Source organism: Pomacea canaliculata, linkage group LG7 (assembly GCF_003073045.1).
Source record: "Pomacea canaliculata isolate SZHN2017 linkage group LG7, ASM307304v1, whole genome shotgun sequence".
Lineage (NCBI taxonomy): Eukaryota > Metazoa > Mollusca > Gastropoda > Architaenioglossa > Ampullariidae > Pomacea > Pomacea canaliculata.
Window position 1 is genome coordinate 11,931,531 of NC_037596.1, and position 27,712 is coordinate 11,959,242.

At 37.5% G+C, this 27,712-nt stretch overlaps 2 protein-coding genes across 3 annotated transcripts; one reads left to right on the forward strand and one right to left on the reverse strand.

Annotated features, from left to right (window-relative positions):
* On the reverse strand, nucleotides 1-27,408 carry LOC112567779. 2 transcript variants are annotated; one of them, XM_025244601.1, is made up of 9 exons: nucleotides 27,257-27,408; nucleotides 9,505-9,767; nucleotides 7,448-7,573; nucleotides 6,917-7,108; nucleotides 6,229-6,315; nucleotides 5,206-5,259; nucleotides 4,895-5,021; nucleotides 4,443-4,567; nucleotides 1-3,964 (listed from the first exon to the last, which is right to left on the reverse strand). In XM_025244601.1, the coding sequence occupies exons 4-9, from the start codon at nucleotides 7,083-7,085 to the stop codon at nucleotides 3,780-3,782; spliced, it is 747 nt and encodes a 248-aa protein (XP_025100386.1). In that variant the 5' UTR covers nucleotides 7,086-7,108; nucleotides 7,448-7,573; nucleotides 9,505-9,767; nucleotides 27,257-27,408; the 3' UTR covers nucleotides 1-3,779. The 2 variants fall into 2 exon arrangements, with proteins under 2 accessions (XP_025100386.1, XP_025100385.1); XM_025244600.1 differs by lacking the exon at nucleotides 27,257-27,408 and having other exon boundaries at nucleotides 9,505-10,077.
* Nucleotides 12,014-24,988, forward strand: LOC112567777. The gene is made up of 12 exons (XM_025244598.1): nucleotides 12,014-12,227; nucleotides 17,061-17,417; nucleotides 18,267-18,551; nucleotides 18,847-19,143; nucleotides 19,454-19,570; nucleotides 20,039-20,051; nucleotides 21,912-21,946; nucleotides 22,264-22,473; nucleotides 22,690-22,767; nucleotides 23,148-23,228; nucleotides 24,022-24,077; nucleotides 24,527-24,988. Exons 1-12 carry the CDS (start codon nucleotides 12,146-12,148, stop codon nucleotides 24,686-24,688), a joined length of 1,773 nt encoding a protein of 590 aa, XP_025100383.1. The 5' UTR covers nucleotides 12,014-12,145; the 3' UTR covers nucleotides 24,689-24,988.
* Nucleotides 27,409-27,712: the final 304 nt, after the last annotated feature.

Genomic DNA, 27,712 nt, shown 5'->3' on the forward strand with positions numbered 1-27,712 from the left:
GCAGAGAGGTAATATTTTTAATACTGAAATATAATACGTACATTGCTACAAACAATAGACACAAATAAATTTTGTCCATTACAATGGTGAGCATACGGAGACATACACGCAAGAGGCTTATTTTCAACTTCGTCACTGAAAAGAACTTAAGAGCTTTACCCTGTGTATAGACAGTTTCTCACAAAGCTTAAGTAGAGCTAGCTCCGAGGGGGGGTCGACCATTTCAATAGGATCAAAGAGCTGGAAAATTAATTTTGATAAAGTGCTTATGCTCTGACGGAGGTAGTACTGTACATCACATTAAGTCATTTTGTTCTTTTCCACCCGTTCGTGCATGTTTTTTAAACAAAATTGTTATTCATAACGACAACATACCTAAATAAACTGATCTCTAGGTATAATCATAAATGCAAAAATTTGTAAATCGTATGCTGACACTCTTAAGCATGTTCTTAGTGCTCAAAAACAAGAACGAGACAAATGCAGAATACGAGGGATAGGAAAACAAACATCATATGAACTACGAATAAGGAAACAACAGAGCTGATGAGGAATAAAAACAAACACAAACAATGCAAAGAGGAAACAACAAAAACTTAGGGTCTCGTGATTTTGCATAAGAAACACGTGCCGTAAAGCGTGTGAAAAATTACTAGCATTGTGTGAGATGGTGTCACGAGTAATGCATAATGAGGAACTATAACATTCATTTTGTGGTTGGTGGCGGATATGGAAGGGTCAAGGGCTCTATTGTTTCGCTGCACAGTGATTTAAAGTCCTGTCACGAGATGTTATTGTCCTGGTGAGTGTCAGAGTTAGGAGACTTAAAGTCTACCACATTTGTCCCTCTCACCTCCCTGTATTACTAGCATATATACAGACATATACATATATATATGTACTTTCAATTTACATATATTCATACTTTCAAAGACACATGCATAAATCAATGATCCTTTGCTGGAAATGGGATTGCCTTTTAAGCAAATGCACAGAAAAGCTGCTGAGCTAACCCCACAGTGGTTTAGCCAGAGGGCGTTTTCATATTCCAGGTGGACCCAAACAGATGGTGATTGAGAAAGAAAGAAGAAAGCCTTCAACGTAAACTTAAAAACCCTATTGCCGCGGTGCTTTAGAAAGGGTGCTTTTATGTGTGTGTGAGAAAGAGAATAAAGAGAGGTTTGTACTAAAAATAGTTCGAATTAAAATGGCGCAAAAGGTCTGAAAGACGAAGTGTCTGCTGCCTGTTGGAACATGACAAGCTGTCATTGCCACATCCGCCATATGATCCGCGAGCTTTTATGATAAAGGCGGAACTTACGCAGGAAGCGTATTCGGTGTCACACTTGAGTTTATCAGAAAGGTCGCCATGAGTGTGTTTATCAGAAAGGTCGCCACGGTTTCTAACCCTCTGGGGGGTATGGGGTTATCAAGGGACAATTGACAATGACTGTCAAGATATTAGACTTCGCATTTTGCCCCCTCAATCTCAATGACAATGTCTTTGAACGGTTGACCTGTTGTGCAAAGTTTTTCATCTCTGTTTCTAAGGATGACGTAGGTGCTGCTAAGCTACGGATGTGCCCATAAAAAATGCTTTGTGTTCTGCTGTCAACACGTCCAGACAGATCAAAGAAAGAGCGATGAAAGATTTCAATGGGAAGGCAGCAGTGTTCACTGAAGTGTAAACTGGTCTATGAATTGCCCCTTGGGAGTTTGTATTGTATTGCGTGAACAATATGCTTCTAAGGAAAAAATCTTAATAAGGTAGTTTTTACAACACATGACAAAGGCGAGTGTGTGTACACGTGTGTGTTGGTGTGTGTAAGAAAGAGAGGAAAAGAAATATTATACCGGCAGGGCTTTCTGCTTACGCAAAAATTTGCGTACAGTACGCATTAAAAGTTCGGAGGACCCTTTCAATTTTCGTCAATGGGGTCCCCTTCAAATTTTTGCGAAGAATAGGGACCCCTTAAAAATCTGAAGAAGGGGTCCCTGGGACCCCAAAGAATTTAGCCTTAGCAGAAGTCCTGATAATTATACCAATGTATAAAAGTTGCATTTCAACTGCCAGTTGCACAGTATTCTAATCGTCTATCACTAAGCTGACTGCTCTTACCGTACATCTGTACCCCACCTAGCACAGCTTTGAATAGTGATTATGATTTGGGTGTTATGCACATAATTTACAGCTGGACTCCACCCAGGCTCCTTCACTAAACCCCTTTATGCGCATCAATGCTAGCATTATGTGAACTAGGACCCGGTTAGGCATGCGTTGATCACATGATTCAGTGATGACTCACCTTAAACATAACACTAGAAGTACTCATGAGTGTAGCTTGAGTGCAGTTAAATTGTGAATAACAGCTTGAAATTCGGAGTTATTTTCTAAAATAGTTACTGTGACAAACTGTGACAAACTACTCTGTGACAAATGTCAAATGAGAAACTTAGTTAAACCAAAAGAGGGGAACGATGATGCAGAATAAATTTGTTAAATGACATTACACGAGAAACATAAGATAGTGATGGCAACTGCTTTTGGAAAAATATATTATATTACTAGATTACAGAAATACATCCACCAAGAAAAAAATACAGTTATTTCCTTCTTTGTCTACGCTAGAGCACAGAACACTAATTAAACCTGGATGGCCTCAGAAAGAAATCTGTAATAAAATCTGTAATATCAACATTATCAGATAAAAGTCTAGGGTCTGTAAGGTTTGAACATCAATCACGGCAACGGTTATGCAAAAAGTCAAGCTACATGCGCAACTACACAAGTTCATTAGAGGTGTACAGTCAAAGTTGTAACTAGACGTATCAGTTTAGAGCATCTATTTGTAACTTTATCAGGTTCTTTTTCCTTAAAATACCTTAGTTTATATTATTTCATGTAAATATTTATAGAAGCATTAAAAGAAAAGGGAAAAAAACTGAAATAAAACAACAGACCACACACACAAAAAAACAAAAACAAAAAACAAAGCAAAAAACAGAATGTGTGATCCTATCGTTGTGAAAAATGAGGACCACTTAGTAATAAGGACTAAAATATTTAAAAGGATTATAAACCGATATTACTTTTAAAAATTGCCTAAAATAATGTATAAAGGTATACTTTAAAATGACAATAACAACAGTTGATTAAAGAGCTGGTCATAAACTTCTTTTAAAACAGCTAAGTGTATCAGTCAATTCCAAATGCACTTCAATGTAAATAATGAAGACTGTCAGGTTACTGATGATGTTGATCATAGCTCTGTAAGATGGTGAACATAAATGTTCAAGTCTGTAAAGATCCTTATAAAAGATGTAACTTTTGCTGTGTGCCTGGATGACGAAATCGTCTGTTGGTGAAAACACATTTATTTAATTTCTTCTAGATACAAAATACCTTTTTTCATCTAAGATAAAAACATATACAACTTAATCACTTTATTGCACACATCCACGTCTTCTCTGGACAATCGTTTTGTTCATATTAAAAGTTTAATACCTCGTGTTATGAACACGAAGGAGCACTGTACGTGAACGCTGGGCATGCCTGTGAAATCTTTCAATATTTCAGTTTTTCCTGGCATTCATTTGAATTGAATAGTAGGTATATGTTTTATGAATCCCCTGGAGGTTTTAAAGGATTTCATTTCCGAAAAGAAAGGTTGAATCTTTCTTGGAAAAGCTTTTGATGTCTTAAAGAAGTACACAGACCTCCGGATAGCATTGCTTTAAGTTTTTTCATATACACTGGATTTCCTCATCCTTTAATTTAGTTAAGGGATGATTTGCGTTTGTTTTGACGAGCTTCCACAGTCGTTGTCATCCCCATCACAAGAAGGAGCGCAGTGAAGTAACCTGACATCACACGCCTTATCATATTCTGTAGGATTAGTGTTTATGATGTTTGTGTTTACTTCGTAATTGATTCCAGGCCTTAAGCTCAGAGCTTTAAAGACATCTGCAAATAAAAAAGATGAAGGCTTCAAACTTCAAACTAAATCGTGTATCTACTATCAATAACAGAGACAGCAACACATACAAAAGTCAATTAATAGTATACTGGTATCTTGCATTCCTGGTTTATAACGGTCAAATGATTTAGAAAATCTTTGCATGAGTTCTTCTATAAAACCATAATTTAAACAAAAGCGGTGTTTTTGATGATCTGATGTAAAAGAATCAAGATACGCATATTTTAGATGTTTCTAATTGTTATTTGTTGTGTTCTCTCTCTACCACACACACACACTTAAACACACATGTACTTTGCTTTCTTCTATTCGCAATCTTATCTGGTTTCACACTGAACAAAAAAACACTAAATACGTCAGAGAAAGAAGCTTTAACAACTAACTAGTTACATAAATACCATACATCATTCATCCTTCTTCTCACATACTGTCACCAATTTGAGAGAGCATGTTATCTATACTAACCTTCTTTCTCTTTCAGTGTGTCTGCTATGGGAGAATCCTCTGTCTCTGGCATCAAACGCTCTCTGTTTTCAAAGTCTTTGACGGCAGTAATATAGTCCGGGGCCTCCACACACGTTCCTTCATGTCTTTTTCAGAGTAAATAAAGAAATAAAATCAGCAATTTCAGCTACTCGTGATGAAGTAGTACATTTTGAGTATTTGGTTATACCTGCTAGGTTATTCTTTGTATGTGCATCCTTGTATCAGGTACATTATAGTGAGAATGTTGTGCGTCAGTAGGTGTCTACTAATGGTAACTCTTATACACATTTCATTTCTATTAGGATGTTTTCTTGCTTTCTTGGGAAAGGGCAAAGGACTTGATCTAATGTCTTATCGTTGTGGAACACAACTTTCATCTTTTCATTAAAACTTGTACATTTAAAGCATAGATTAAAACACTGTCAACTTACAGTTTTCTGACGAAGGCCACCAATTTTCTGCGATTAACAATCAGCAACGACGCCACAACGCAGGCTAATAGACATGTACAGGCCACTCCTATGATCATCCCAATATTATTTTTATGTTCTGAAGCACCTGCCACATATTTTATGCCAGTAATTGGTGCGTTCTTCTAACAAACATCCTCAAACATAAAGTTTTCTAATACTTTTACTAAGTTTATATGCTATTTTTTAGTATCAGTTACTGATACATATAGTCATTTTGTATATAAAAGAAGTACGTTTGGAAACAAAGAGTATAATTAAAGTTTACTTGCCTTCTTGGCATAGGTCTTCGCTTTCAGCGGTACTTCTCTTATTTCGGTTTGGTCCTGTAGACAAAAGGATATTGATAGTATGGATTCTGAAGGCATCAAGCTAACCCTGATCGTCGTATCATCATTCATTTTACTATCATTATTTATCAAGTGATATCATTTTAGTTAATGAAACACAATATTGGTGGACGAGCTGAATAACTCAACGCTGAATGTTTACTTTGTAAGTAACAAAGATCTTTAAGGTAGCATGTCAACTTTAAAAAATATTAAGATGAGAAAACCTTCAGAAAGTCTACTTTCTACCCAGAATAAAATGTGGAATAAAATGCAACACTAGCATTTGCAATGTTTTTTGTTTTGTTTTGTTTCGTGAATAAACATCTTAGACTCAAATAAAAAATGTGCATCTTTCAACCCAGGGATGCCTAACCTACGGCCCGCGACGCGGTGCCATTCGGCCCGCGAAACCTCTGCCCACAGTGCAGGAAATCGGCATGTTAGTAATAAAAAAAAAAAAAAACGAAAAAACGAAAAAAGGGGAAGAAGAAGTATTTATCCCTACTATGGGCGTCTCTCAATCTTTTTTTCGATGGACGAACATTTCGATTCAGTGCTCCGACTTGGTGTCTTTACGATGAAGCGCGGACATTCAGAAGTTGGTTTCGGGTAAACAACTTCAAATATCCCACTAATTACTACATAATTAATGGTAAGTACAACTTGTTTCTAATAAAAATTGTATCTGCTCTAATTTTTTTTCTTTTTTTTGTATTTTTGCGGTGAAGTGGCCCGCGACACGGCTGTCCGAAATGGATATGGCCCGCAGGCCGAAAAAGGTTGGGCATCACTGTTCTAACCAGTTACAGGTGGGATTATTAACATACTCTCGTTTCTATGGATTCTTTTGTGCATTTGTGAGAAAAATAGTGAACGAGATGAATGCAAACGTTTGAGAAAGAGAAAGTGTGTGCCTGTTGACAAAGTCATGTGTGCTTGTACTGTTTTATTCCACAACCTTACCTTTTCGATTCTCATGTGTGCTGTTCAGACATTTCTTTGGACTTTGGGGATTTGCGTTTACTGAAGCATTCTCTGAATTTCTTTTATCTTGAGAAATAAAGTGCACTCCGATATAAAAGAGTAACCAGAAAACGTGTGATAACCATGAAAGTATATTCAAAGCAAATGACATCTTATACGAAAAACGACAATGTTTGTGCAGTAAGTTTATAGGATTTATGCAGTTTAATACATGTACTGTTATTCTTTGTCTGTCATTTCTTTTTCTTTTTTATGCAAACTCCCTCTCTCTCTCTTTCTCTCTCTCTCTCACACACACACACATTATCACTCACATACACAAACTCTATACGTTGTAGATTTCTCAGCAACAATAAGACAACACGAGGCAAACGATCTTGATTGTCCCAAATACTGAATAGTTAACATACAGTAACCATTCAGCTGTAAGCAGTAGAATATAAATTAGACACAGATATGTGAACTTCATTCTCTTTTGCAGGAAAAACAAACCACGAACTAAAGAAGTTTGACTCTTTTTATCTACACATGACATGTAATAAATGAGCACTTTGCTTTCAGTGGTCATACTAAATGTTGTAACCTCCTTGATGAAATCAATTTGCCGAACGGAATTTACAATTGACTCTTCATTCAAAAGTTAAATGTCAAGAAGAAAGCTACTTACCTGGTTCAATTTTACAGCCGAAAAGCTCTTCATTTGCAAAATCAAATACAAACTCTCCAGTTTGTATACATTTTTGGTTTTGGCTTAGGTCGACAAGAAATTTGCCAGATGACTGCAGATCACATGTATAGCCTGTTGCAGAGTCACAGCTAAAACTCCCTGATCGCATCCAGTTACAGTCTGCAATAATATCTGCAACAAAGATAAACACGTATTCTCTGGCACTTTGGGCTGGACTCAAAAACGAAAAGTGAAGTTTAAAGTATATGTGTGACTGTGTTTGAAGGTATTCGCTAGCTCAGTCGCTTAGAAGAAATACTGATAAATTTAAATTCAAACTTGAAGCTATCGTTAATACTTTCACTTTGCATATGTTTAACTAAACATCTTTTCTTGTTATTTAACTATGTTTGTGTATTTCTATATTGTTATACAAGGTTGTTTTTCTCTGGCTGTGAAAGTATATATGTTACTTTCAAGCTTCTCTTCAATTTCTTTAGATAATAAACGGAAAAAATATGAAGTGTTTACCTTGATCAGAGTGGTTACGATATGAAATGATGAATTCTGTTTAATCCCTTACGATTTTATCCTTGAAGTTGCAGGTGACTATATTGGCACAATCTCTTTTTGTATATTCAACAGAACACAGGTTTTCTGTAGTGGATGTGAAAAAAATTCACATGTTTATAATATCATCATTTTACATCAATAAGATGGAGCTATCCGTGTTCTGTTAATTTTATTTTGTTCCATGTGTATGGGGAGAGATTACTCTATGACAAAAAACCAACAACAACAACAACAACAATAACAAAACCCAAGAGTCGTACTCAATGAAGTAAAAAAGCCCTTAGTGAAGAAAGGGTCTTTTGAAACACACACACTTTTGCAGTTTTCTTCTGATAGGTATTTAATATTTAACAGAATACTTAATTAATCAACTAAAACGAAAATTATTTATATACAGATCATCTTTCTTCCTCGTTAATATGATGAGTGATTCTAATTTTGCAAAATAAATATTTCTTTCAGCCTCGTAGGTTTTTAAAAGCTAATGCTTATACACAATTTTTCTGTATCATTGATGCAGACATTGACTATTATCACTGGAAGTGTTCTTACATGTATTACTTGTGTGGGTTACCTATTCTTTCTCTTTTGTTTCTTAAACACAATAACACAGCATCACTAAAGTTATGGTCAGCAAGTAATTCCTCTTTAATTTATTTCCGTAAAAATATATAAAGTTTATGTTGTAGGTAACATATATGAGAGGCATTTATTAGATTTTGATGGTTGAACCCCTGTTAAAGGGATTCTAAAGACAAAGTAAAACTGCTTAGAATAGTGTAAAGAGTAGGATCCACTTGAATCTCGTCTATTTTCGCGTCTGTTCATATGGGAAAAGTTGAAGGTTTTGTGGCATGTTGTGTTTAAGAAGAAAAATTACATAGGACTCTTTCGTTTACTTAGACGAAGTCTCGTTCTCCGTCACATATGATTAAGACTGCTTACCAAGAGCAACCGACTGTTTTCTATAATTGTTAACACTGTGCTTTGAAAAGTTCTCTTTAAAACCTGAATAAACTCACGACAAATCACCGATGACGACGTCAAATCTTCGCAATGACCTCAGACTGACGTCACAACCAGACTGACGTCACACCTAGACTCGTCTGCTTGATCATCTCGAGAAGCTATTATGGTTACTCGGCGGAAGGACACAAGGGTCAATTTCACTGGACTTTATCGATTTTTCTAAAACATTGGCAACCGAAATAGTGCTAATAAGTGGTAATTAAGTCAGAAACGAATCATTTATTTCTCCTGTATTGTTCTCGTGCTCTGTAATTGTTAATAAATATATTTGTGAAACGTTTGACCGTCGCCACAGCCTTATCACAAGCCTTGAGTATCCATTAACGGCTACAGTGAGGCGTGGTACCAATGTGCACAGCTTTCAAACAGCCGTCCAATCGGGAAGTAAATTATTTTGAAAGCAGACAACAGCTTATCAGTTACTGTTGGTATCATCTCTTGATCTGTATTTCGCATAACATTTTCCTTGGCCACAATCCGTTTCGCTAATTAGACTGTTTTGTCGAGCAAAAATTTATTGACTTTAGTGTTCTCTTATGTCAGCTTTCCAAAGAGATATGTAAAGATATTAACTTCTGTGTCTCCATAGGTTGCTCTATATTATACATACAGAAAAAAAATTGTGTGCATGGAAGTTAACAAAAACTGTACAAGCAACATTATCTGCATCTTGTGGAAACCTCTTATTTATGTTCTTGCACAGGTTGTCACAAAAAGCAAGACTTGCAGATTCTACATCCTGTGATGTCGCATTTAATCAGGGACAGTTTCAAGTTTGGATTACCCACATCTGATATCCAATGTGTAACCATAACCATTCATATGTTTCACATGTTTCACTAATTTTATCCTCGACTAAAGCTCATCAAGCGATTTTATCTTTGTTCGCATGATTAATTCGGTTTTTGGATAGTGCTGGATACAAGGTCATATTTAGGAAGGAACAACGTAATGAAGGAAAAAAAAAAAAGAAGAAAGAAACATACCTTGGCAGTAAAATGCTTGCATACAAAACAATGCAAAGACTGTTGTCCTGAGTACCATTTTGTCTTGTTTTTCTTCTTGTTGTTCTTGTCTTTGTGAATATGCATTCAAAGATTGTGATTAAAAATGTCAGCACAGATCGATATCTTCGATTCCAGAATAGAAATTGTTGATACCATTTTCAGTCCGGATCATTAGTTTCCCTGACGACCGGGTACTCACAGAAGACGCGACATGAACGCTGATCCCATGTCTTCCATTGCACCTGAATCAGAAGATGTTCTATTAAACTTACTCTGCATTTTTGAAAACTTCCAAAGGGGGAGTAATAAGGCCTTGTGGGTTTTTCACAGGTTTTACTCTCTCGCTACAATGTAGGGCACTTCGCGGGGTTCGCAGTCTTGACAAGACCCTTGTGAGTTGTGCACATGGCTAGCAGGGCGACCTAGTTAATATATTGCTAATTATAGAACGTGTTGGGTTTTTTTCTCGAAAGGCTGTAGCCAATCGGAATGCTTGAACACAGTCATTCTTTTAAAAAAGACAACTAGAGTATGCCCTTAAGCGACTCCTTCGCGTTATCCACCCCCTCAACCACATTTTTCTTCTTCTTCTTTCTCTCCATTTCATCAAGCAATGTAACTAACGTAGCTGCTGAAAATATCTGGTCGTCGATGTCGTCTGCTGTATTATTGACTACCCATAATGCGCTGTGGGGATGACGTCACCTCGCAATACACTTGTCAGTGGCCTTTCTACGTGAGAATAGAACGAAGGTATAAAGCTGACGAATGCAAATTCTTGTACAAGAACATCGCAGTGTGAGAATAGACTTTAACAACCAATAAAGCTCTCCTTCCATAAATACGTGTCTTTCACAACGTGGCTTTTCTTGTGTAGATTAAGAAAGCTTCGCAAAGCTTACCTAGGCGACAGAGGTTTGCTTAGCTGCCTGCTTTATCAGACGCGCTAAGTTGACTGGCTAGTGCTTCTCACCTTCGATCTGTTTTATCACAGTTGCAAATGAGGTTTGTAAAACTTCTAAAGGATAAACAGTCTCCCCGTCTCATACTGCTCAACGTTTACAATTGAAACTCTAACCAGCGCGTTTTCATAAACAGCCTTTAATCTTTTAAAGTGTCTAATCTGGACTTGATCCTTTGATTTTGCCCCTTAAGAAAAGATAAAATAAAGTTAGTATTCCGCAAATCTTAGTAAGATTTCTTTCTCCGTCAAGCTTGCAACTGGTGCTTGAATATTCACTCGGTCGCCTGTAACAGTCACTCAATTATGGTTTTGTTTGTATGGACAGTTATAGTAAATTAGGTGCATCTCGGGTGGGGAAAGCCATTTCTTTGTTGCTTGATCGTCAGCGCATAAAACTGAGCAAAAGTGATCATTATGATTGAAGAGGTAATCCCATATTGCTCTTCCGGTAACAGTGACTGAGCGAGCGAAAGCTAGCTGTGCTGAACACGTTTGATACACGTCACATAAATATAGATAAATATTCCTTAAATAACTTCTTAAAAATACTTTTGGAAAGCACGAGAGATTGTCTGTGAATTTCTTCCTTTCTTTATCATTAAAAGCCCGGCATCAACAGTGTAACACGAAGCTTCCTCGAGGTTTTAGGGGGAGTGCTTGTCTGGAACAGCGTGTACTGCTGACAGTGTTTTGTTCCCTCAACTTCGCCCGCAGCCTCCTCCGTACGCTGCAGCCGAGCACGTGACCCCGGAGCCTGCACTAGTGGGGCTCCCAGTAGCTTAGTGGCTGAAGTAGTGTCACCACTGTAGTAAGAGACTCAGAGTTCAGAAACTTTGAAAATTATACACAGCAGCATAATTTAGACTAACGATAATACAAAACACAACAATAACCGACTCAAAAACTGCAGCAAACCATGGAATATTATCTTGTTTACGTACGAGTTTGAGTAAATGCAAGGGACATAACACAGTTGTCAATTGAGTAATTTCTAGAATCCCGCTTCTTTAAAAATATACCTTATTGTTACGCGCGCAAAAAAAAAAAAAAAAAAAAAAAAATAGAAGAAGAAAATACGCTCCGACATGATTGACAAGACAGAGCTTTACTAAAAGGAAAACTTAGAGTAATGCGATTGTCCGTCATCTTCAGAAATAAAAAGACAGAAATTTTAATAAGAAATTCAAAAAACATTAAAGGTAGAAACTTCATCTAATAAATTATAATAAATGGATTTTTTTTTACAGTCATGGCAAGTTATCAATGAGTTTAATGTTAGAAAGCTCCATAAAACGAACTTTTACAAAGTCAATATTCTTGGAATGCCAAGATACTCTTGGATTACTCTTGACATTTGTAAGATTGGATCTGGGTGTTCATCATTGGTGCCTACGTTTACTGGCTTGGGGGTCAACTTTGTCCAGACTAAAAGTCTTGGGAGTGTTTTTTTCTCCAAATCAATGATCGCAGTGTGTATTCTGTCCAGAGTCTGGCTTCATGTTACAGTCAGACATAAGCACACAAGCACTAACTCGCACATTAAGGAAGTTGATCACTTTTAACAAGAAAGCTTTTCTGTTCATTCGCCTACATTTAACGAGTAAATAAACTAGCTCTCAGTTGAGCATCCACACAACTGTTATAGTTCAAGTCAAGATGTCTACACCTCGCTCTGTGCTAACAATTGTGTTCACATTGCTTGTGTTCCTTACAGTGGCTTATGCACACCTGGAAAAGTGTGAGTTTATTGTATACGTTTACATCTGGATACATTTGCAGGGACTGACACTTTGTAACACTTAGAAAGGATACTGTATTAATTTTTAAAAAAGAAAGAGTTACTTGTACATAAAAGTGATGTTTACCTTTTAATCTATTTGTTCACAAAAACGTTTTGCTGAATTGTAAGTCGAAAGCGATTATCTCATCTTCCCAAACATTTTTATAGACAAATCTTAAATCAACGTTTTAAATAACATTAATTGTCAGTGATATTCTTGAAACTACAAAAATTACTTTCACTTACTTTCTGTTTTTTGTAATTTTCTGTCTTAAAAAATAAAAACTCTCAGTGAAACACTAGAAACGGTTCCTTGTTCTTGTTCACACGTCCTGCTATTTTATGGTACTCCACTTTCCTCCTTCCACTCCGTGACTCAGGTCTAAGCTATCAAGAAAGTTCGAGACATTTTGTGACCTAGCCACTCTGCCAACCTCTCTCTACTCTGATTGTCTTTCATCGCTCTTCCCTTCATCACAAACGTCGTCAACATTTCTGTTCTTACTAAATCTGTCCACTCGATAAGCTAACACGCTCTGTCTTAAGGTCTCTACCCCGTTATTCATTATAAATCTTTATACTATGTACTTCTCTTGAATATTCTACTGGCCGAAAAGGAACAACAACCACAGAAGAGACCCTGAGGCCTCTCAACATCCTACAGTGGAACGCCGAGGGCGTTTACAACAAAAATTAGCCTCACCGAAAAGACTACATGCTGGAAAAATAGATGTGGCCTGTATTAAAACACACCTGAACCCCAACCACAGATTTACCATCAGAGTTACCAAACCTTCAGGATGGACAGAGAAGGAAGACACAAGGGAGGTGTTGCTGATTCTTGTAAAGAATAAACATCCGCAAGAGATTTCCAAGTGGACACGAATCAGCAAGCTGAAATAAATGGAGTCAAGATTACAGTAGACAGCACTGTGCTCACTATCTTCAACCTGTACTGCCCACCCGACAAAGAACTTTCCCTGCAAGACTCTTGATATCCCTCCGAAAACTGCTTGGCTGTCGGCGACTTCAACAGCCACTCAACCTGTTGGGGCTACGACGAGACGGATAATAGAGGAGAAGAAGTGGAGGACTGCAGATCGATAGCAAGATGATCTGTTGAACCGATCCAGAAGACCACGACTTTCTTCTCGCGCAGATGGGTCTCCTCAACGACCCCTGACCTTGCTTTCGCCACTGACGACCTCTCAAGAAAACAACCAGAGGGGTACAGAACCAGTTAGGCGCAGCGACCACAGACCAGTCAAACTGGCCATCAACTTGCAGTACAGGCCCCAAATTCAAAGACATTTCCAGTGGAATTACAAGAAGCCAACTGGGATACTTTTCGTCTCATTGTCAGACCAGTACACCAAAGGAATACGTGTGGCGGACCAGAACATCACCGTGCCATTGATGCATTCAACAAGGCGATCTTAAAAGCTGCCTCAGAAGCAATACAAGAGGCGCACGAAAGAACTATAGGCCATACTGGACAGAAGAACTCCAAGAACTGAAGATGAAGTCTCCAAGATCAGGGAAAAGGTTGGAATGACCCACCATAGAAAACAACATAGCACTGAAAGAATCAGCGCCAAATACAGAAAAGCCTGCAACGAACTGCAAGAAAGAGATGGAGAGAAAAGACAGAGGAACTAATCTAGACAGAGAAGGAAACAAGTTATGAAGCTGGCAAGGGCGATGAATGATGAAATACTAGAAGTGCACGATCGTCATACAACAAGCACAAGATATGCTAACAGGTAGAAAAGCAGCAAACGCTTTCATTGACAGCTATGAAGAGGTCAGCAATATCACAGTACCAGAAGAAAAGAAACAGCAAGTTCATGAAAGAAGAGAATTCACCAGCGAAAACACCAGGAAGATATATGAACAAACCATTCAACATGAAAGAGTTGAAGAAGCAGTCAAGACCTTAAGTCAGAAATCCCCTGGACCAGATAAGGTCACCAATGAAATGCTGCAACACCTGCCCACGAGCCAAGACCAAACTCCTCGACCTCTTCAACAACAGCTGGAGCGGCCATGTCCCACAAATCTGGCGAGAGGCAGACATGTGCCGTCCACAAGAAGGCAAAGACCGAGCGAAGGTGGACAGTTACAGACCCATAAAGCCTCACCAGTTGGTGGGCAAGTTAATGGAGCGCCTCATCAACACCAGATTATCATGGCACTTGGAAAAGAACAACATCCTTACACCAGAACAAGCAGGCTTCAGACAACATCGCTCAACTGAAGACCAGGTTGCACAATTGCCCAGAAGATCGAAGACGGTTACCCAGGACAAGAAGCACACGCTGACGGTGTGGATAGACATGGAAAAGCCTTCGACAAGGTCTGGAAAGATGGACTGAGGTTGAACTCCAGAAGTGTGCGTAACCGGCTGTATGTACCAGTGGATCTCTCAATACCTGAAAAATAGGAAGGCAGAGTCCAGTTGGTGAACATACAGCCGAAAGAAGACGCTGAGAGAAGGAGTTCTCAAGGGGAGTACTCAGTCCTACCCTGTTCCTTGTCTTCATAAACGACATCATCAAGGACCTCCCCGAAATGTCAAGAGCCATCTATGCAGACGACCTGTCCTTTGGTGCACAGAAAACACCTGACAACTGCCAACTACCGATCCAAGAGGCGCTTAGTTCCTGCAGGACTGGACGAAAAGGTGGCTTGTCAAAGTCAACCCAAAAAGACACCTACACTATCTTTAGTCTGTCCACTAGGAACAGAAGGCCACTCTGAAGTTCGATGACAGATTCTCCCACTGGAGGACAACCCTACTACCTTGGGTAACCTTCGATAAGAACTTACATGGAAGCCTCAGACCAAGAAGGTCGAAGCCAGAGCCAAGGTGCGACTTGCAATTATGAAGAAGTTGGCTGGCACGAACTGGGGCGCGGATGACGAATCCTCAAAGAAGCTGTACACCGAAGAGTCGACCCAGTCCTAGAGTATGGCATGACAGCATGGGGCACAGCAGCAAAATCCAACTTTGAGAAGGTAGCAAGGTTCAGAACCAAGCAGCCAGACTCATCACTGGAGCCATGAGTCTACGCCATACAAGAACTGAGACAATCACAGGGTTGGAATCACTTGAGGACCGACGTGACACAAGATGCTCGTCCAAGCCGCCAAGTTCAAGAGACTTCCAAATCACCCCATGAGAAACAGACTGGCTCAGCCGACGAAGGGAAGGTTGAAAAGGGGAAGTTTCATCCACCAGGCTAGGATCCTTGAACGAAACACCGAACATCTTGAACACGACCTCAGAGAGATCCCCCTGTGCCGGACAAACCCAGCATGGAATGAAACTGCTTTCCCCCTGATTCACTGCAGCATCCCTGGTCAGCAAGAAGACTCCCTAGACGCTGTGAAGAATCCTTACTATGGAGTATATCCAACAAATTCCACAAGATCAATGGACTCAGTGTCACTGACGGGTCAGCCGAACAAGCGTGAAAAATGGTGGCGCCGGAATTTACATCAGGTACCCAGGAGAAGAGAAGACCGTCTTTCTCTCGCAACCGGCCTACTCCACCAACTTCAAGGCTGAAGCAGTTGCATTCAGACCGGGCCACCCACGTTGAAAACAGCCAGACACCTCCAACAACGTCGTCTTCTTACGACGCACTGTCTGTCCTGCAGCCTTACAGACTGCCAGAGACAAGAAACTGAACGACCTGTCCACTGCTCTCTCTCTTATGCGGAGACTGCACAGTCGTCTTACAGTGGATTCCCTCCCACTGTGGGATTTTTGCAACGAAGCCGCAGACACTCTTGCCAAGGAAGATCCAAAAAGAGCAGCAAGACAGTCCACCACCTACAGCGAAGTCAAATCCATCATCAAGGCCAAACAGCACAAAAGTGGCTGCAGCAGCACCCACGTTCAACCGAATGACCGTACTACCTGCTTACAAGAGCTGAGCAGTCATTATTTTCAGGCTGAGGACAGCCACAACGTTCAATTACCCTTTACACCAAGCTCCGAATCGGCCAGACAGACCAGTGCCATGCCAGACAGCAGTCAGACAACAGCCATCTACTGCAAGAATGTCCTATGCACGAAAACTCAGCACCGCATTGGACTGATGAGACGCCAGTTGAGGAAGCTACACGGCAGCCTGAGGACCTGCGGCGCACAGCATCATTCGTGCAGAAGGCAGGCGTGTCCATTTGAGTGAACGACGAAGAAGAAGAAGAAGAATATTCAAAGGATTTTGATTCCTCAAACCAGACTTGGACCATTTAGTCCATGTTCTTTTTCTGTCACTGGTCCATTCACTTTGAGCAAACTGCCACTCCATGTTTGGCAGAAACCCATTCTTTTACTTTTTCGACGCGTCTCTGGTCTATCTTTTCCTCTTACCACAACCATGACCATTTTTTTTTTTCGTCTTCTTCTCTTACCATTCTCATGATCTTCCTTTGTTTGTGTGTGTTTGGGTGGGTGAATACTTTGTCGTACTGCGGCACGTTAGAACTAGGTGAAGGCTACGATGTATATAGCGATCATCTGTACTGCTAATACAATATTAATAAAGTTGATAACTAGTCAGCTTTAATGTGCACGCAGTTCCTGTAGAAAGTACTCCATCATAACATACATGACATTGCGTATAAAGTACTTTTGGCCGTCCACATTTTTAGGTTGCATCGTGTCATGTGTCACCTTGCTTCTAATCTGTAATTATAGTGTATCTCTTATAAACAGTTTAATTCAGAAGAAAAGAACTCTATCCATACTGTAGGACGTGGTTTTACTTTCTTTTTCAGGTGCAGTGCTAGAATTTCTTCACCCGACAGAAAATATGTGTATCAAGCAAAACGACTTCGTCAACCTGACCTTCTGGCTGAATACTTCAGGCTGTGAGACATCAAACACAGTCTACAGACTGTCAGTGAAAGTCAAAACAGACAAAAACATCACCGATGACGATGGACGGTTAGCTGTGATTAACGGCAGGTGTGACGTCACAACTGGAACGTTACTTCGCTGTGTCAGTCCAGCTGGTAACGTGGAGCTGTACAGCAAAGTGAACTCATCGCATATAGAAACTGAATGGAAATGGTGGTGGAAAGAAAATGGGTCGTTTACACACAGGAATAAAATAGTAAACGTAACTACTTGTGGTTAGTCTACCTTATGACCTTAACGTGTAAAACGCCATTTTTCTTGAAAGCATTCTATGGTGACTCTAGAGGCACTTATCTACCCCCTCACTAGCAAAGCTTTGAGTTAATATACTTTCCTACTTTAACATTGACTATTACAACAGTATCTGATTAAACATGTTGACCATTGACTAGTAGATCAGGTTATTAAATGCATTGGCTATTGACCATTACATTTGTAACAAGTGTAAATAAAGGAGCCAAAAAATGCGGCTCTTGTTTTGATGGCTAAAACGGCAAGATAAAAGACTAAAAATAAATTCTCTGTAAATCCCAAAGGTCTTATAAATCGCTATACCTGGCAAAATTCTCAGATCTGATGTCTCTTGTCTTTAGTAGACGGTATTGTTGCCTTGTCAGTAATTTATCGACTTATTTAGACTCATTTTAAACTTAATTTCAAGGTATAGTTTTTTCTCACCTGCACATAAAGTGTTTAGGTAAAAAATCAGTATAATTCAATTAGCTTTTGTATAGATGGTTTGAGTGCTAGACTTAATATCTGATAAATATGCGGACTACATAGAATCATTAACCATGTTACAAAAATATAACTTTACCAGACCAAAAACTGTGAAATGTTCCTAGAATATCACAAAAGTAATACAATCAATGAGAAGACTAAAAGGATCGGTGGGCTCTTCCTAAACCCCAGACATTGGTAAAGTCAAAGTACTGGAAATCGTCATAGTCATGACGTCGATGATGATGATGATGATGATGATGATGATGATGATGATTGATTGATTAATTGATTATTGATTATTGATGATGATGATGATGATGATATTGTCGCTTTTGTTCCAGCGCTACCTAGAGTCACAAATCTAACTTTTAACGGACAAGAGGGTAACGGCAGTTTTATTAGCGACGTGGGTCAAAACATCAGCATCTACTGCGCCTTTGATAAAGGAAACCCTCCCAGTATCTTTCGCCTGTTAGACAGAAATGGAGGTGAAATAGATGTTGCTAAAGATGAAAGTCACATCATCCACTCGCTCTCGGCTGTTTCGTGTGAAGAGGACTGGCCAGTTGTTCGGTGTGAAGGAAACAGGTCTACAGAAAATAAATCTGTATCATTGCTTATAAGATGTAAGTATAAATGAACATTGGTGAAATGTTTATACTACACAAAATTCCTATGTGAATCAAAGAGCGTAGGGTTCGGGATATATTGTAATACATCGGGATGTCGAGCAAAACTGAGATCATGGGCACATATTGACGTATCTTTCGATAGATTTTTGTAAGGCTTAATTTTTATTTGAATAAATGAATAAAACAACAACACTGAAACAGTAGTCACTACGACAACCTCTAAAATAAAAAAAATAGGCAATACGGTATAGAAGCAATAAAGTATTTCATTTGAGGCTTTGCTTTTCAGGTCCTCCCCAGTTTGCTGACGTGGCTCCAAAATTCGTGTATCCAGATGTAACTGATCACGTGATATTCAATATCAAAGCCCACTCGACAACACTCAGTGGATGTCTGTTGACCAGAGCCTCTAAAGAAGAAAACTGGAGACAAAAAGTGAACTGTAGTCTTCATGGTATTCCGCCTAACCTGACTTTAAACATTAGTCTTCATAATGAGGTGAAGTCGATTCGAGGCAGCTGGATATTAAATGTTTCTAATGATATAGGCAGTGGAGACATCGTACTGACATTTATTACCACCTCTGGTATGTATCTCTATGTTAAATTTACCAAAATTATATAACTGTTAAGAAAATACAATGAAACGTATTTCAGAAAAAATAGTAGTTCTAGAAAGATATGTGTATATGTGTGTCCACAAATCTTAAGTGTTACTCCGAACAGTTTTATTTATGAAACTCTAAGTATTTGACAAGACAAGGTTGCTATGTGTTATTCGCAGCAATCACTTATTCTTTTTGGTTTCTGTGAGAAAAGACAAAAATTGTAATTTAAATATTGAAGCTATAACATTGATAAATTTACTTTGTCTCAACATTATTTTTGCTGTCACAGGGACTACTTCAAGGCTCGTTGTAATTATCAGTGTGCTATGCAGTGCTGCAGTTCTCACTGTTGCTGTACTTATTGCTGTACTTATTGCCATTCAGAGGAGCAAAAAGCAAAAAGAAGGTATGTGTTTTGTAACTTTAACTACTCGTGATGCTTCTAGGAATGTGGTGGATAAAACAACAGAGATTGCCTTTGTTGTTGCTTTTTGGCACAAATCGACATACATATCAAAGATGGTAGGGAAGATGTCGACTTGGTGTGGTCAATTTTGGCAAGACAACAAATGAGGCATTTGCATTAAAATATGTGCATTACAGGGAACGTATTACATTAGCGACAACTTTAAAAAGAAATTAAATCAGTGGTCACCCGATGTAAATGACATTAAATACCCTATTCCAAATTTCAGACTAGGGCCAGTTGCAGATATTTTAGTCATTGCTACCCGACTTAAACTTTTCTTATGCTTTCCTGTTTCTCTCTTTCACTCTGTGAAGGATCTGAGAATGTAAAAATTTGCTAGACACAATCACTATTATAAGTTTAATAAATGTGCTTAATATGATTTTTCCTCTTGTTATTTATCAGGCAAAAGGACCAGGTATGTGTGCTTAATCTTGACAGTTAGACGTTAACTACTTTTTATGTGTATTTTGTAAATTTATGCTAAAAATAAAGAAATGCATTTGTACAAGAAAACTTTCTATATGGCAAAATATTTTGAGTGCTATCTTGGTGCTATTTGACAACTTTAATGTATAAAAGGGATATATGGGGGTAGACATAAGGGCATTTGTCACTCTGTTGGAGAAGGTCCTCTGTGTTGAGCTGATTTACAGTTATAAGCACTAGGTCTTCCATTACACTTTAAGCCATTTATTTTAGGTCAGTAATGCATGTTTAGCATTTGGCTATTTCCAAACTTTCAGTCAGGATCAGGGAACAATTTCAACTAAGTATCGACCAAAGGGTCAAGAAGCGGAACAGTTTCAACTAAATATCGAACTAAGGGTCAAGAAACTTCCTTAAGTAGACTTGGGAAACAATGGAATACAAGCAGGCTTCTTGATCGGATATTCGGTTTCAGAATAGCTGAACTGAGACTTGACAAATAATACTGAGAAGGAATCGAACCGCCCTAAGGACATATGTGACCCTCAACGACGAAATGAGTCTTAAGTCGAGCGGAACAGTTTTGTGCTAGAGGCCCCGAAAGGCGACAGGGGTCAACTTTGTGCAGTTTGACTTGAAATGGATTCCTTGGTTATTAAACTATCAGGAAATACACTGCTATGTTAAGATAAAGTTAGAAATTGACTTAAAATTAAAAATTGATTTAACGTTTTAATAGAGGTACCCTACTGCGATCCGGACCGATTTCTGCAGAAAACAGACGAAATTCAAACGCTGTTTCGATACTGTTTCCCTGTCATAACCCATCGTGTTCTACCTTGCCAGAAAGCCCGCAGTCTGTATGTTCAACGTCTTCAAAGAACGATTCAAATATATACCGATCAAATGATTTGTCTGCAAAAGTTTAGGAGTAAACAGACCCGGTCGGCCATCTCGACACTAATATTTGTAACTGCTTTTCTCAAAATGGCCGCCACCGTACTTTCGAACTTCAAATGTTTAAAATTCAATTTTAGGACCAGAAGAACAACTTTTGTATCAAAAGAAAGTTCAGAACCTTTACTTTTTAAAAATATGCAATTTGCCTAATCATTTCCGACTAAAGACTAAATTTGTCGTGGAGGGTCACATTTATATTTTCAGATTAATTACTAAGTCTTTTATCCTGATTGAGAATTTACTAAATTTACTTTGCTTTCTTTTCTTAGCTATCTTTGGCAAATAAAAAGGGGGAAACACGTAGATGCACTGTGCAATATTAGGGCTCTTATTTACAATACTTGTTAAGTTAATCTCGTTATCAGTACATATTAAAAGATTTTCTCTCTTTTTTTATTTATTTTTTTTTCTTATATGAGCTTACGTTGTTGAACTGTATTTTATCTATGTGTGCATGTGGAACAAGGCATGACCTTTGACATTGTATGTCGCTATCCGCCCCCTCTCTTTCCCCTTGCTTTTTTCTGTTTTTACTGAGTATCTTAATGTCTGTAATAGTTTTACAATAATGATGAACGGCTGAACAAAATCGTATTTTTATATTTAGAGTAAACTATGAAGACAAGAAAAGTAGGAATCTTATCTGATATTGTAAGACAGATAACTAGCTTCCACTCGTTCTGTCTACATAATAAGCTTTACACACCCTTGCTTGCCTTATTGGCATAAAACATAAGAAACTTAATTACTACTCCAAGAAATAACTGTTTTAACTTTCAACTTTTTAACAACTGAATTTTAAAGGAAGAGACGTAAATCACAAAAATTATCATTAAGATTTTATAACTTGTAGACTAGGTTGTTGGACTTTAATTTTATCTTTTGTCAGGCTGTCTGCAAGCAACATGGATCACGCAAGAGAAAGTAAGTAGGTAGATTATTATAACTGCGTGGGAAGAGAGAAGTTACGAATTATTTGGAAACAACTGAATCATAAATATCCCAGCAATTAGTGTGTGATAGTTTCTTTAAATTCTTTCATATTTTTCTTTAAGCTTATTTTTGAGTTATGCTTCTTTTGCCAAAAATAATCTGCTTGAGCTCACATGACCGCGTTTGATATGATGCTGTAGGACACGAAAAACGACAGAAATAAAATTTGAGAGACCATACATCCTGTAAAAAGTTTTAAAGGAAGCTTGATGAAATATATTTAATAAATATCATTTATCTTGTCAAAGGTATGATCGTGAACGATTTATACCAAACCATCTCAGATGGAGGGCATGTGTCTGTTGTCCCTGTGAGAAATGACAGTAACAGGAGTCCTACAAACCAAGATCTTGTATTTTTGTCGAGACCTGCTTTGACCAAACTGGATGTACCAACACTCCCTCTTCACTCAGAACCCAGTCCTGGCCAGTGTAATGAAGGAGAAACCATGCCTACAAGTAGGAAACTTTAGAACTACTCTCATTAGTCTTTAAATTGTAGATGGAGTCGTCATGCATATCTTTATTGATATAATTGTACACTTATTGGCATTTTATTTTATAATCGTCTTTAGCTTCTACTGCGATGATTGCGTCTGAGCATAACTTCGTAATTGTCTAAGTTAACGTAAAAGTATCTTATTTTTTAATATTTTTTAAAATTTCTTTTATCAGCTCCTGACCACGTGGCATACAGCGACACCTACGTCGTAGCCGCAGATGTTCGTAAAAAAAAGAAACTAAAGAAAAATGGTGAGGGTGTAGTAACTTGGATCAAATAAATAAGAGACAAGTAGCAAAGATCACTGATTCTTCTTTCCAAAACTTATTTTCTTTCTTTAACTGTAGTTACAATTGTTTTTTTTTGGTGAGTTTCTCTATTCTTGATTTTTCAGGACTTTTCAAACGCGATATGTTGTGACCACGTACAAAATCGCTAATTCACAAAATCCAGTAGGGAATCGCGTTAGAGAAAATGAAAACAAAGAAATTGAGATTTAAGTAAGAAAACTGGTTTTCAGAAAGAAAATGACAGAAAGACAAACATAAATATGGGTAATACTGAAATTTAGGATGTGAAACTGATAAATGAGTTCTTTTTTAACGATGCTACATGACATCTTGTAACTCAGATATTTCGCCACATGGAACAAACACAAGTACCTATGTCTCCATTCGTGATGTACAGGGGAAAAAGCGACTGAAGAAACATGGTGAGATCATAGAGAAAGTTTTCATAATTGTTTCATAACAGTATTCAGAGTTCTCGGATGAAAAATTTTCAGTCATTTCATAGTTAACCATTTCTCAGAATATACGGTTATGTGCCATGACAATATATATATATAGACGATTATACTGAGTCATTGGATGGTTTCATTTTGGTGATTTAAGCAATTAAACGATTGTATGTTTCAGGAAAACTTTTGATTGTAACCTTGACTCCTGTCAAGATGTTTCTTTAGAAGTGCACCATATTTTAACATGTATACGATTGTTTCCCTGTTTGGCTCTGTGAATTATCTTGAAATTAATATATTGATGAACCTTCCTTGTATTTTTCTATATGATATATTCGGTTTCCCTATCATTCGCTTTTCAAGCGGATGAAGGAAACATCTGTTTCCTTTGATCGAAGCTTTGAAACTCGATTTCTGACTGTCCGGTTAGGTTAAAAAGTGGATTATGATTGTTTCTCATAAAACACTATCAGTGTACTGCAAACGAACAGAGCATCAATAGCAGTCCTTTTATGGCTTCAGTCGTCATTAGTGCAGTTTTGGATAACTAAATATCAAATAAAATCACTAATTACATTATTAAAGAGTAAAGAAGTAGAATTTACAGCTACAATATTTTCTGTCACATAAAAAAAATTATAAAAGAGGAAAAACGTGGTGTTAACTACTGTCAAAAGGTCTGTTGTAAGTTGAGGAATATATTGTAATGGACAATTACATGCTGTAATATTACGACAGTAATTATTTCTATCTCAATCTTTCACAGACTGTGAAAGTCCTGATGATGAACTCTCTGGGAACATCGCCTCCACAATGGCGATGGTAAGTTTCCAGCTAAATCCACAGCACAAAGGATAACAATATTAAGTACATCCTGACTGCCGACCGCATGTGTCACATACTACATAAGCTGTTCAGTTCAGTAAAACACAATAGATTGATAGCCCTTACATTTAAAATTTTCAATAATAAAACCCCTGAAATTTTGAGAGTTTTTATTTATAGTTATTTCACAAAACCTTCAGAGAAAGAAGAATTGTTGAAGTTTTCTTGTTACGGTTTTGAGTAAGAAGTTCGATCTACGAAACCTTGACCGACATATTCTCTGTATTCTTTGGAAAATATAATATTTATAATGTCTTTGGAGGAACATAGTACATATATTTTGCATCTGTTGCACTCAATTAATCTTGTATTAATGTCAAAATAACATGTAGCTAAGAATTGTGAAAAGCCTGAAGTTTCTGATTCCTTTATCATTCATGTTGCAGGAGGAGGAACCTACCTCTCGTGGCAAGAATACAAAGGAACTGATATACGGAGACTTAGACTTCTCACATGTGACAGGGACGGACATCATCTGTGATTCTTATGGAGAGACAGAATACACGGACATCAACCACACCGCCATCGCCCCATCACATCCACATTGAGACTACAAAACGAAGAAAACGGACAAAAAAGAGTGTCCAGAAAAGGTGTTTTTAAAGGAGGATAGTGTGAACAAGTAGAAGAAGAATCAAACATTTTAATAGATTTTTCTCTTCGTATGGACATAGAAAATAAGATAGCCTCTAATGAAATGATAATGTATTGATTATCGTAATACAAAAATTACTCTACATCAAAATTTCTTATTAAGTGAATAATTTATTATTTACATTCTTACTTTAAAAAGGCATTCAGTAACAAACTTATCTAAATAAATATACATATACAACCAGCAGTGTTCACAAATTATTACCTCTTTCATCGAAGTAATATCCCGTATTTCACGAAAAGTATTCCAGCTTTTCATTAAAAGACTGAATAACAAATAACATCGGAATAAGTTGCAGTCTGGTAAGCGAAATCCCACAGGAAACTGGCAAGTGGATGTACATAAGGAACGTCAACAAACATGTTTATCTGAAACGGTGTATAAACTGTGTTGGGGTGTATGAGAGAGGGATGAGGGATGATACACCTAAATAATCTTATTTCCTCACAGGAGGAAATGATTGTAAAAATCTGTATGAATCCTTCCTTTTTTAGTTTCATTTTTATTACTTTTTGAGGAGCTTTTTTAATTAAGGCTTAGATATTTTTTTTCTAAAAATTTTTGGATTTACGATGTACATTTGTATATAAATATATTTTGATGCATGTACGGAAAAAACTTCTTTTTTGCATGCTGTTCACACACTAAAGTGCTTCAAATTCAATGAATGTTATTCCTTCCCTAGAAAGTCATTGAAAACAAACATAAAAATTTTGGGTAGTTTCACTTTCAAACGTGAGAACAATGTATGCGGCGTATCGTTTGTCGTGTAGGCAGTTGTTTTATTTTCTTCATTTTTCCGTCACTATCTCGCTCGTCGTTTTATTTCAATGTGTCCATGGTTGACATTTAAGAAAGTTTTGTTTATTGACAATTAAGAAAGTACATGTCTTGAAGAAATAATCCTAAAGTTATTTTGTCTTTTCTCGCTATCTTGGGATATATTCGCATTTTTGTAGTTTTCTTTTCCCTTTAATAAAAGTTGGGTAACACCCTCATGCGTTTTCTTCTAGTTTTGTACTATTGTACAGGCAGGACATGTCTTAACTCTTCCTTATTTTCCAGAACAGATGAAAGTTAATTTTTAGAAAGTGTGATAGGAGGTAACGATTTTGCACCGCAGTCAGCAGCTCTAGTCAAAGTGTATACTCCTTCCATACATGTGCACAGTTCTGGTAAACAGTCAACGTGCTTATGTTTGAAAATAAATTTTCCTTTTTTTTTTTCCTTTTTTGACATGCTTTTATAGGTAGTAGATGCAGACAGGTAGGAAAAACCCTTGTATTCTGCTTGAATTAAAGACTTTTAAACACAGTTTTGTAAAACTTGTACTTTCTGTTTGTCTGTCTGTCACTTCCTGGTATATTATCATCATAAGTATTAAACAGGGACAAACGGAAGATATAGTGGCACAGGATGAAAGCTAAAAGAAAACTGGCTAGTTTGAAGATTTACACAAAAACATAACAATGGAGTTACAAATTATTTGAGCCTTTGGTCAAGACTTTAGTGCATTAGAGAACTAGTGCGTGGGAAACAGGATATTAAAGGGAACCTACTTTCAGTTCTCCGCCTATCTTCAGTTATTAGGTAGAAGTAAAAATCCATCCTTTAGAATATGCTGCTTTGTGATTATAGAGCTGATTCGAAACTAGGTTAAAAAAACACAATAATGTAACCAAAGTAGAATTCAATTGTTTATAGTTTCTGACTAAGGAATAAGACAGATTTGTGTTCTCTTTGAGGTTTTTCCCAGAAAGAGGGGAGGAAAGTAGGTTATTGTTGATTGTCTGATTAGCGTTTGGTAGAAATTAGGAGCTTATGGTATGAAGGAAACACTTAAGGGTGTGTCGATAGTTCAATCGTTCCCTTTTTGGAACCGGGTGGTCGAGTCGCAAGTACGAGTCGTCAGTACTCTGGTGGATCAATATCAGAGGCCAAAAACAAAAATCTGGATGGCAATGATACTCTTATATTGTGAAGGCCTCGGCCAATAAAGTTTTTATATTGAAAGGAGTATTAAGCGAATATCGTGAGAACTTTTCAAATTCACGAAGATTTTGGACTGCGCTCTTCCAAATCGTAAATAATGCACTCGATAGACTTTCAACAATACTTTTCAAAACTTGACGACATCAATAAACTAACATTTTTGTTTATTACAATACCAAGACTAGGAATGTCTACTGTTTTTGATAAAAGAGATAAGAACCAGATTAGAGTTCTAGAATTCCACAAAACTATATAGTAATAAAAATGAATAGTATACTACTATAAATATTTTATTGGAAAGATGTCTTCTATATTTTCCTGATCAAGAACATAAAATACACTCAGCAGTAAGATGTTCAGAACTTTTTACTCTCTTTTGATCATAAATAAACGAAAAGCCTGGAATAGCATGTGGAGGATCAAGGAAACCGTAAAGAGTTAATTCAAGTAAGATAAAAAAAGTACTTACACATTAACACGCAGATCTGATGATTATATGGAACTTGTCTGGTTAGTAAGTTGAGACTAAAGCCGTTTCCTTTGTGAATGCTATTTGAACTTTCACTCATGACACAAGCCAGATGGGGAGACCTATATTTGGTCAGTCTTGACAGTTCGTTTCAAACTGGAAACAGCTATGGTACAATTATTTTATAGCTGATGTGATTGTTGGTCTTCTTCCTTGATAATATATTTATTGTTCTAATTTTAAAAAAAAGTTTCCCTCTGAGAATATTACTTTACTCATTCTCATTTTGATGGCTCCACCTCTAGGTAAGCATAACTTGGGGGTAGCTTTATGTCAATCACAATACTAGGATCCAATGAAAACCTAGCATCAACATGTATCAACTGATGATAATGATGACTAATGAATAGTTTTCTACCAATGAGGTTCGCCAGTTGGCTGTTGCATTCATTATAA

Coding starts and splice junctions, on each gene's coding strand:
- LOC112567777 (XM_025244598.1), top strand. CDS start 12,146: ATGTCTACACCTCGCTCTGTGCTAACAATTGTGTTCACATTGCTTGTG. Junction 21,947..22,263: donor CATGGATCACGCAAGAGAAA/GTAAGTAGGTAG, acceptor ATCTTGTCAAAG/GTATGATCGTGAACGATTTA. Junction 22,768..23,147: donor AAAGAAACTAAAGAAAAATG/GTGAGGGTGTAG, acceptor CTTGTAACTCAG/ATATTTCGCCACATGGAACA.
- LOC112567779 (XM_025244601.1), bottom strand. CDS start 7,085: ATGCGATCAGGGAGTTTTAGCTGTGACTCTGCAACAGGCTATACATGT. Junction 4,568..4,894: donor GTGGCCTTCGTCAGAAAACT/GTAAGTTGACAG, acceptor ACTCTGAAAAAG/ACATGAAGGAACGTGTGTGG. Junction 3,965..4,442: donor CACACTGAAAGAGAAAGAAG/GTTAGTATAGAT, acceptor TTTTATTTGCAG/ATGTCTTTAAAGCTCTGAGC.